Source organism: Pygoscelis adeliae, unplaced genomic scaffold, assembly GCF_000699105.1.
Source record: "Pygoscelis adeliae isolate BGI_AS28 unplaced genomic scaffold, ASM69910v1 Scaffold289, whole genome shotgun sequence".
In the NCBI taxonomy this organism is placed as follows: Eukaryota; Metazoa; Chordata; class Aves; order Sphenisciformes; family Spheniscidae; genus Pygoscelis; species Pygoscelis adeliae.
The window spans coordinates 2,224,400-2,235,262 of record NW_008825499.1 but is presented as its reverse complement, the minus strand read 5'-3'; the positions used below and the strand labels follow the sequence as shown (position 1 = coordinate 2,235,262).

Genomic DNA, 10,863 nt, shown 5'->3' with positions numbered 1-10,863 from the left:
GGTGAGCGGGGCTGGCGCGCGGGGCGCCGGGGGCAGCGCGTGGTGCTGACAGGCCTCGGCCGGGAGAGACGATGGCCAAATGGCTGAATAAGTACTTCAGCCTGGGCAATAACAAGTCCAAGAGTCCCCCGCAGCCTCCCCGGCCCGACTACCGAGAGAAACGCAACGGTGCCGGCAGCGTGCCCCGCCCCGAAGGGCCTCCGCACCTCCACCTTCACCACCACACCTCGCCTGGTTTTCCTCATCGCCGCCTGCGCGACGACACCAGTGACCTGCTCCGTGCCTATCGCGCCCAGAAAGACCGCGACTTCGAGGACCCCTACAGCGGGCCCGGCTCGTCCCTGCGCAAGTTGCGCGCCATGTGTCGCCCAGACTACTCCTCACCCGAGGACCTGGGCGAGGCAGCCCCCAAGGCTTTCTCCTCCTCTTCATGCTGCGCCGCACCCCCCGCCACCTGCGCAGCTGGCTCCCCTCACCTCTTTCGCAGCCACAGCGAGCGTCGCCCGGCAACACCACCCAACGTGAAGTACATCTCCCCCAAACACCGGCTTATCAAGGTCGAGAGAGGCGGTGGCAGCGATGGCGCAGACCAGAAGCTCAATAAGGGCTCCAAGCAGCTGGCGACCTCTGTCCCCTCTGCCATGAAAGATAAAGTAAGTGTTGTGTTCCTGTTTCCGCCCCTGTAGACTAGGTAGTAGGACTGGGGCTATGTCAGTCCCTGGAAGGATTTTTGGTGTGGAGTCTAGCTCCTGTCTGAATGCATCTGGAGTGGCCACTGCTCTCCCATGCTTCACTGGGTGGCCTGGCCCCTTTTAATATCTTGGGGCAGGCAGGGCATGTGCAAGGCTCGCACATGAAGTGGTGGTGCCCTGTCCTCTGGGCTTTCAAACTCACCTCCCTCCTGATGTGGCAGGTTTGCAGGTGTGCCTAGCCCTCCTTTTGGGGCACAGTGCACTGCGAACCTCATGACTGGTACCAAGGCTCTTGGGTTGGCATGCTCCTGCAGAACAGGATGTGAGTCTCTGAGGGGGCGTTTGGGGAGCCCTAGAGTTACCTGAGAAGCCCCGTGCTTGTGACCCAAAGTTGTGGCCTCAGCCCCATTGCATGTGTATGGAGCAGTCATATACAAAAAATAATTTAAAAAAAAAATCTGATGCCATCTCAAGTTAGACCGCCTGTTTTTAAGGAGACAGTTTGTCATGTGTTCAGTAATAACTCCTTTGCCTCCTAGTTCAGTGTCAAAGGTGAAGTAGTTGAAAGTCCCGTGTTACAACAGCATCATAACTTCCATGATAATTGTGTTTCCAACTGACAGGTACCTGAAGCAAACTCTATATCTACTGGCTCAGGTGCAAGTGTTCTCCTATCTTTTACTGGTTGTTCTCTACAAATATTAACAAAATACTGTAGACACAGCACTAGAAAGTGCTGGGCTCAGGAACTCAGGTTACAGCTGGGAGGCTTTGCAGAGGGAAGTAGCATTAATTATTTTGTATCATTACATATAAATGTGTATAAAGCACATATCCCCCCACCTCTGCTGGTCCCGTGAGTATAGTTTAGTTTTTTCATATGTTGGAAATCAATATTTCTCCATTTCGTAAATTGGTGTTTACAACTTAATAGTCACATCACAGGAATTCTAAGTATGTGCTGGATGTTATCAGTTTAAATGATCTGTGTGTACATGTTTAAATACATAACATGATTGCATTGAGTGGTGACACATTTCCATGATAACTTGATAAATTATATCCTGTCTAGGTGGAATTCCAAGTAAATCAGCTTACGATGGTGATGATACAAGATTAAAAGTCTAGAATTTGTTGCATTCTCTGTCATTTTAGGTGTAGTTCCTGACTAGAAGCAACTTCTTTTGTGGAAGTGAATGATTAAAGTTAGAGTCTCACTATGTTACAGTCTCAGTATATTCAGTCTTCTTTCAACTGCCTGTGTTGATACCATATGCTGTATTTGCTCTTAGGCAAATGCTTTGAGCAACTTCATACTTCAGAGAAAATAACTGCTTGGGGCAAAACGCTTCCAAGAGCAACTGCTTTTTTTGGTGTTTTTTTTTCAATGGGGCATGGATTTTTTTCTAAATTATCTTTCCATTTTAGACTCTACTGAAGCAATTTTCAAAGCAGAAACTACATCTGTTGCTAGGTAACCTGCTACTTTGTGTGGTCATAAATCTGTGTGCTGCTCCCAAGCCCTTGTTGCAGATTCTAAAACTTGTTTTGAATGAGCAGCCTACAGTTTTTTTTAAAAAAGATACAGAACACTCATGTCATAGTCACATTCTTTCTGTTTTTGAGAGAGAGAACTGTATGTGACAAGCAGGAAATCAGCACGTTAACGTGTCTGAGAAATAAAATCGTCCCTACACCTCAAAAGGTAAGTGTGCCTGCCCCCACCCACAACAGAATTTGGTTGCGAGGAGCTACATAGCTTGCCTTTTTTTCAATTGTGTTATTTTCTCACAGTAATGAAAATGAAATATCTCTTATTTCACAGCCCTGAAATGTAACACCTGACAGGTGAACCTGGTAAGCAGTAGTCATAGTGGGCAGGCACAGAACTGCTTCTCTCCTACACCTGCCATTCACTGAGAAGGAAAAAATGAGGAATTTGGTTAACAGCATATGTCTAGTTCAGTGGCAAATAAAGCAAGTGGAAATAAACTTCTGTAAGAAGGATATAGTAGAGGGGACAGTAAAGATGGTATAAAAAAAACCGTAGGTGTCTGACATTCAGAAGAGTTGATAGATAGGTTAAACACTTTGAAAGGGGGAAAAAATCTGTGAGTAGCATAGCCTAAGCTAGTAAGTACCTTTGGAATGAAAAAAGATCTAGTTGCCATATAGGTCTGCCATCATAGAAATATGTTAGTGTTTAATGATCCAATAATGTTTGCTAAATGCTTGTGTTCAGTTCCAGCATCTCTGTTTTTTTTCTATTTCACATACAAGGATAGAGTGCTGTTTTCCTTTATGTGGTAACTGACCAGTGAGAAGTATGGTTTTCAACAAATTGAATGAGCAATTTTATAACTTTTGTGACTGGTCATCAGTAGAGAGTTGGCTGAAGAGCTCAGTTGTGTGTTAAACTTGAAAGAGTTACTAGAATGGGAAGGAGATTCAGTAAGGTGCTTGTTTGGTGTGGTTACTTATAAAGGACAAATGGCAAAGTATGAATAACGACAGACTGGTTAGTCGAAATTCCCAGGGGAAAAAATGATAGACTAGCTGATTCAGGGAGTAAAGGAGATGGAGATTAAAAGCTATGGCAGGCATGATTGTATTTTGCAAGATTCCAGGCATAGGTTGTAAAAGTAACCACAGAGATGTAATGTATCTGGGGTTCAGGAGGCTTTGATGTGTAGAGGTAGAAGTACTAACTAAAGTTGAAGCAGACAAACCCAAATTGCCATGCATCTTTAATAGTGAGGTGACTAACCTTTATAACAGATGCCCAAGGGAGAGTCACTGTTGCCAGATGTCTTTGAATTCAAATTGGTGGGTGGATTTTTTTATTTAGGTAGTACAATCAGGCAGGTTTGGGGGCTTTAACAGTGATGCTTATCTTCAAACAAGGGAAAGCAGGCTATGTTAGAATTCATGGCAGAAGCAGCTCAGTTCCCCTGGTATGGAGGATAAGAAATTACTGGCTTCCATCTTTAGTGCTGGCCTGGGAGACATTAACTGCTTAGCTCTCCTGTGGCAGACAAATGAGTGTAGGCAAGTTGAAACAACATGTGGCTATATGCCAGGACAACCTGGCAGCTACTGTATTTGTGTAAGAATCAATGTGAGACTTGGCTTAACATCAACTCAATAGACAAACCACTTGGTGAACTGGGGATCTGAAACAATGAGTTGAAGTCTTCCTGAGTGACTCTCCTCTATCTGGCATTGTGTGATATGTGTAAATCCATGAAAGTAGTAATAGTTGAGGGGAAAGTGTCTGTGTGAAGAGATGCTTTGTGTATTTTCTCACCTACTACACTTTTTTGAACCTAAACATCAGCCTGGCTTTGCAGCTGAAGAACCTAGAACACTATTCAAAGAGCAACTGTATCATACTCCATTGCAGGAAGTTCTTAGGATTTAAAAGCTGGGATTGTAGTGTACTTGTCCTCTAAAAGATAATTATTTCATAAGAAGCAGCGTTTTGCACTCCCTGCAGTGGAGGCAGAACTGTGCAGCAGTTCTGGATGTTGAATGCAGAAGACACCGTGAGTTGCAAGATCCATTTCCACAGGACAGGACATATCTGATGCTGTAGAAAATAGCTCAGTTCTGCACAGGCAGAGCTGATCCAGTGCAAAAGCATGTAAATGTCGTGTGGCAGCAGCAATCAGGCAGGAAACTGTTCAAGGCAACATAGTTGCTGACTTGATTTACAAAAGTCTGAAAACAATGTCTATGTGTGAATTCTACACTTGCATAAGGAAAAAACCCCACCCTTTGTTTCCATGGAATCCACCTCAGAAGTGAGTGATGTGGAGATCTGACTGCTAGTTAAGCATGAGGGCTAAACCTATTCGCCTTGAAAGCTTTCCTCCCATTATGTAAGAAACAAGTGCCTTTCTGACGTTGCAATAGACTATGGCAACGGTTTTTGAACTTTTAAGGTCTTGCATAAAAGTGCTTAGACTCCATGGAACATTATTAATATCTGTATATAATTAAAACCTTTTAGTAAACATTGGGAAGATGTTTGTCTTATTTCTGTATATGGTATAAGTTTTATTTGATCTTGCAAAGTGTCAGGTGTATTTAACAGAATCTTGCAGGTGGTATTTCGAGGTGCACAGAGAAAACACTTGAAAAATGTCTAAGCAGTGTTTGGGTTATTTATATCAAAGTATATAGTTTCTAGAGATTCCTAAACTACAGATGTAACTCCGTGTCTTATTCCCATGTTTAATCCATTGCAGCAGTGTGTCAGGCTGCCACTTTTTACAGTTGATTCTACTCTGAAACAGTCTTCCTCTCTGCACGTGGTTCCCATTGTCATATGGCTCTGTCTTTGAGTCAGAGGTCTCAAGAAAAAGATACCAGTGGCCACTGGTCTTGTGAACCTGCACAAATGGCTTGGGCAAGGCCACAGATAAAGGCAGCAAGCTACATTTTCTCCATGTATCTCATGTTGCTATAATGGATTTTCCCACATGTCAGTCTCATGATTAAGGGACTATCTCAGTCTTATTAATGGGAAGATATTCAGTTATTACCTGAGTCTGTGGAGTCTTAGTGACTTTAGGGCTGTTCAAAGTGGTGTGGTAGGCTGTTCAGTTACAAGTATACCTGGCATCTGCAGTGTATTGCACAGCTTGGAATAGTCTCAGATCTGGGAACCATCCAGAATTTCAGACTCTTGGACACAGAGAGATCCAAGCAGGGAAAGGTTATCAGGAAGGACTATGAAGCAGTTGTGAGGGAGGGAGTGGTAGTCTTCTGGAAGAGTGTATCATGAATATACCCTTGCAATAAGCAGATCCAAACCATTGAAAGAAAGTACCTCAGTTACTGGATTCAAGCGAGAAGACTGACTCGCCCTTTCTGAACTAAGATGTGCTTATTGAACTATTTACTGGGAGACTGTAACTGAAGATGTTCCACATGCCCTTATTCTGAAAAAGGCTAATACTGCAGTACAAATGCCCATAAGGGAACTGGGCAGGGTGGTGGACCTTTGTCCTGTTTCCACCCCTTTCCATGCAACCTGTGTCTCTAATGTCTATGAACCGTGCTCACTTGGCCCCCAATAAGCAAGAACACATGCTTGCACCACTCTTTCATATGTACCTTCTCTTGCTTCACAGGAAAGTATGCAAAATGAATATGTTTCTGTGCTGGGCTATCTTCCCAAATCCAAGAGATCCACGCTGCTGGTAGGAACACACTCTGAGCTGTCATGTGCTTTATTTCTGGGCTCATTGCATGGTACAAAGTGCTCATTCCTTTTGGACTGAGAGAGTGAGGGATACAGGATATTAGGTATGAGGTTAAAAGTTCTAGGCAAAAACTCAGAAGGGACACACTTCTCTTTTTAAAAGTGCCTGTGAAGTCCAGGTAAACAATATCCACCGCTCTCCCTTCATCTACCAGGCCAGTCATTTGGACTTCCTGACCATAGTTTTTGGTTCTAGCTGAAAAACTAACAGAACCATTCATGGCTGCAGTGGATTGCAAGTACTTGGGATGTTTTCCATTGGAGGGATGGAAGGCCAGCTTAAAGTTAATTGCTTGTTAATATTTGACTCTAAAAAGTAGCTATAGTCTGTTTGGTCTGGCTTAAAAAAACCTGCAGAGCTGCTTTGTTTCTGTAGCTGAATTCTGTACGTTGATATAAAAATGTAATGCTTAAATTCCTGTGTTTTCTTTATGTGGCTTTGCAAAAATGCTAGATATTGGATTATCAGTGGCTATATTCCCAAACAATTTCAAAGCATTTCACAGGCTTTATGTGTGAGAGTGATAGTGACCACTGTGGGGACTTCAGCCACTTACAATTTATAATGTGATAGTTCTTTGTGACTGTGGACTAAAGGCTGCTGAAGGGAACTACAGGAGGAATGTGTGTGAACAGACTACCATCTTGGAATTCAGATCTCTGCTCTTAGATGCTTCTGAGATGTTTAAAGATCTATTTTAATCTTGCAAGGTTTAAAAAACCATAAAACCCAAAGCAACATAAGATACTCCTAAATCTTCAAAGAAAAGTCGCAAGTGTCCCAAATGTAGTTTTAAAGATCAGTATGCAAAGTCTGAATGAGATACAAACAGCCTACAGCTGTGCTTCGTATTATGTGGGTAGTTTCTGTGTAGGGACCTCGTAAAGATTGTTAGATTGTAGCTCAGGAAAGTGGGACTGCAGAGGAAGTTAGTTATGGAAGATGTTACATCCAATGGATTCTCTCCAAGTGAAGTTTTAGGGCATTCTTTTTCTTTAAAGAAAGTGCTCCTTTTCAGATACAACCTTTCTTCCCTAGTTTCAACCAATATTGTTCCAGCAAACAGATTTTTGGCCTGTCTTAGAACAGAATATTTTCAGTTGGAAGGGACCTACAATGACCATCTAGTATAACTGTCTGATCTCTTTAGGGCTGACCAAAAGTTAAAACATATTATTCAGGGCATTGTCCAAATGCCTCTTAAAAACTGACAGGCATGGGGCATCGACCACCTCTCCAGGAAGCCTGTTCCAGGGTTTGACTACCCTGTAGGTAAAGAAATGTTTCCTAATGTCAAGTCTGAACCTCCCCTGCTGTAGCTTTGAACCACTCCCAGGCCTCCTGTCACTGGATACCAGGGAGAAGAGATCAGCACCTCCCTCATCGCTTCCCCTCCCCAGAAAGCTGTAGAGAGCAATAAGGTTGACCCTCAGCCTCCTTTTCTCCAAAGTCCTCAGACACTCCTCACAGGACATGCATTCCAGCCCTTTCACCAGCTTTGTTACCCTCCTCTGGACACATTCAAGTACCTTAACATCCTTCTTAAATTGTGGGGCCCAGAACTGCACACAATATTCAAGGTGAGGCTGCACCAACACTGAATACAGCGGCCTCTTTTGACCGGCTGGCTATGCTGTGTTTGATGCACCTCAGGATGTCGTTTGCCCTCTTGGCTGCCAGGGCACACTGCTGACTAGTGTTAGTGTTAAAGCAGGAGAATATGCTGCCAGTCAGACAGAAAGCATTGGTCCAGCTTGCTGTAGCTTTTGTGATCTGTGACTAATTTCTTTCTGTTTCAGATTAGAGAGACATTCCTTTGCCTCCATATCCAGTGCTCCTTTCTTGTCTCCCATACCCTGATATGTCTACATTAAAGAAATAAGCTGGTTAGGCGTAGTGATTGGCGTGATTGCCCTTCCAGAGATCTGCAGGGTATATTGAAGAATGAAAGGCCACTCTGGGCAGTTTAAAACCTGAAATTCATTTGAGAAGCTCTGCTGTGGCTGACAGACATGTATCTCTGGTAAAGGCAGTGCAAAGTTACTGAGATTGCAGGAGCAAGGTGAGCTGGATGATTTGGTAAATCCTTGGAGCAATTTTTCTACTGCAAGGATTACACAAATGACTCAAAGATAGATAAGGATCAGAAGCCTGCAACCTAGGAGAAACTAAAAACTGCCAGATGCTCCAAGATTATAATAGGAAGGTTGAGAGCTGCCTAGAATGCTTGTTGCATTCTGTTTTGGGAAGAACAAGTGTCCCTAAGGCTGCAGACAAATGCCTGCCTTTTTTTTTCTTTCCCCCCTTCACTCTTGTTATGAAGCTCACACAGGGAAAGTTCCAGTGGGAGACTCAGAGAGGTCTTTGGCTGCAGGATGCAGCTCCCAACTGTTATGTGTAACACTGCACTCTGTGAATCAATGGATGATTGATTTGGCCTGTACATGATTGTGATTCTATATGTAGTGAAACGGATGACTCATATAGTCTGGGTTCACTGAACTGCACAGGTGTGCTGACAGGCTTCCAGCTGGCTTTCAAGGATGATGGAAAGTATTGGAGGGAACACGGGTGCTGTTGAGTCACCATACCTCTGAGGGTGCTTGGTGGTATATGTGTCTGCTAAATACTGAAGTAATTTTAACTGCTGATCTGGCATGGGGGAAGAGATGCTGAATTGTGGCATACAGGGAGATGTTCAGTCCAGGGGGAATTTCAGCTGGAGTCCTGAGCTGTGATGTAGGGATCCTGGCTCATCAGTGAGTGAGGTTTGTCTGAGGATTGTTTTACCCTGGTCCAATGTGGACTGAGTGCTGGGCAATAATGTCTGTCCGCTCCATGAAACAGGCTTGAGTAAAGCTGAACACTAGACTGGAGATTGGAGAGTTCTGGAGTGACTTTCCACCCAGGATAATGCAGTTCAGTGAGTCCTGAGCTGTGCAGGGGAACAAGCTAATCACACATAGTTTTCCACCACCATTGTGTTATTAGGAAAATTTTCGGGGGGGCTGTGGTTGGTCACTCTTCGGCACTAACTCTAGAGAAGCCTTGTGGTAATAGGCAGCTGTTGCTGGCTTGATATATCCAGGCTGTTGTACTGGTCTTCCAGCTGTAGTATAGTATCATAGAGTGGCTCTCCTGCAGCTGGAAAGCCTGCACAGAGGGGCTCGCACCACTCCAAAGTTAGAGATTTTAGTGTGCTGGAGGAGTCAACACGCTCCTGTTGCTGAAGGGAAGGCGGAAGGGGGCACAAAGGGTTTGCAATGGCAGCTGTAGGTGAGACTGAAATACCCTGACTGCAGAAGTAGGCAGCTGTGTGCAGACCTCTGGGCAGAACAGCAGGACGCTGGCTGTTTTGCTCTTTACAGGGTGATAGGCTGGAGCTACACAGCTAGGCCTCTCTGAGCTGGCAGAAGGGTGCACCTCTTTCTCTCCTCCCCTCAGCTTTCTGGTGCAGAAAGAGGAGCCATGTGGCCCTACTGCTTCTCAGCAGGTTGGTGCCTTATCTTTGAGAGGTCAGGTGGGCTGCAGGGATGCCCCTGGAAGGATATCACTGCATGCAGTAGCCTTCCAGGTTATGGCACTGGCATGCCCATTACAAGTTTGCCTTGTGTGTTTCGCAGTTGGTTTACCTCTTACTGCTTCTGCATAAGTTCACCACTTAATCTTTCTATCCATTGATTGCTATGAGGATCTATACTCAAAAAAGCCAGCTGTGGGAGAGAGGGAAGTAATCCATCACTTTTACATGTCTTTGCTGATCCAGTAGTGATGACTTTGACCTGGTTCCAGCAGCTGACAACTTCATGGAGGCAGAAGAGAAAGCTGCATGCTGTAGATGCAATTCATGCTCTTGCAATATCTGTAGATGGCTATGTCACATATGAAGACCCTGGAGCACTCCTTGTAAAAGTTAAATTTGCAGCTGCGAACAAGCTTACCAAAAGTATTAGAGGAACAAATATTAATAGTAGTAGTGAGATATGTCCCTATGATTACATTTCTTTTGTCATTGTGTTTTTATGTTCAGCCAGCAATTCTAATTAAAGTCTTCTTGCTGATAAAGTTAACTGTAGGAGACAAGGAAGAGGTATATTGTTTAACCTCAAAAGGTAGTAACAATCTGCATATGGCTAAATGTTGGGTAAGGCTAAATTGGATAGTGAAAGAAAAAAAAATCTACCTAAAAGTGCATGTAGTGTTGGAGTTTGCATGGGTGGCAAAAGAAGGCAGGTGAAAAGAGTCAAAATGACAACAGCAGATTTATTACCTTACAAGTTCTGACTTTAAATGCAAGTGAAAACTACATGGTGGATACCATGTATTGCCTGCGGGAGGATTTTTCTAAATTATTGAGCTGAGTCCAGAGCAGTCCATCAGTGTAGCATTTGCATGTCTTCCATCTTCATGGGAAACGTAATATCTGTGAATGGAATCCAAATGACTACTTAATCACATCCTCTGGTCTAATGCATCTTCTGTCTCTCTGGTCTACACATCTTCTCAAACTGTTGCTATAGTCTACTAGTTTTATTTAAGTAAATTTAGGTTTTCTTGTTACATATGTTGAAATGATTTGTAAAGTTCTGAAATCTACATTATATGTATGTACATACACATACATACACAAAAATATGATAAATATATAAAATATATCATTATCATTATTATGTGTTATTTTATATACATAAACGTGCATATTGCTGAAAAGGCTGTGGACCTTCTGCCTCTGGAGACTTTCAAATCTTCTATGGGCAAGACCCTCGACAACCTGGTCTAGCTTTCATATTACCCCTGCTTTGAGCAGAAGGTTTAATTGTCTTCAGAGATCTCATGGAATCTAAGTCTTAAGGTAACTCTGATGTTCAAAAGCTGCCCTGGAGCCTGAGTGTTGCCAACAA

At 43.6% G+C, this 10,863-nt stretch overlaps 1 protein-coding gene across 1 annotated transcript in view; it reads left to right on the top strand.

The window, feature by feature from the left end:
• Nucleotides 1–44: 44 nt before the first annotated feature.
• Nucleotides 45–10,863, top strand: part of SHB (Src homology 2 domain containing adaptor protein B) — a 93,566-nt gene continuing 82,747 nt past the window's right edge. The window contains exon 1 of the mRNA XM_009331525.1: nt 45–653. Coding sequence (XP_009329800.1) covers nt 72–653 — 582 coding nt within the window. The 5' untranslated portion in view covers nt 45–71. The remainder of the gene's footprint in view (nt 654–10,863) is intronic.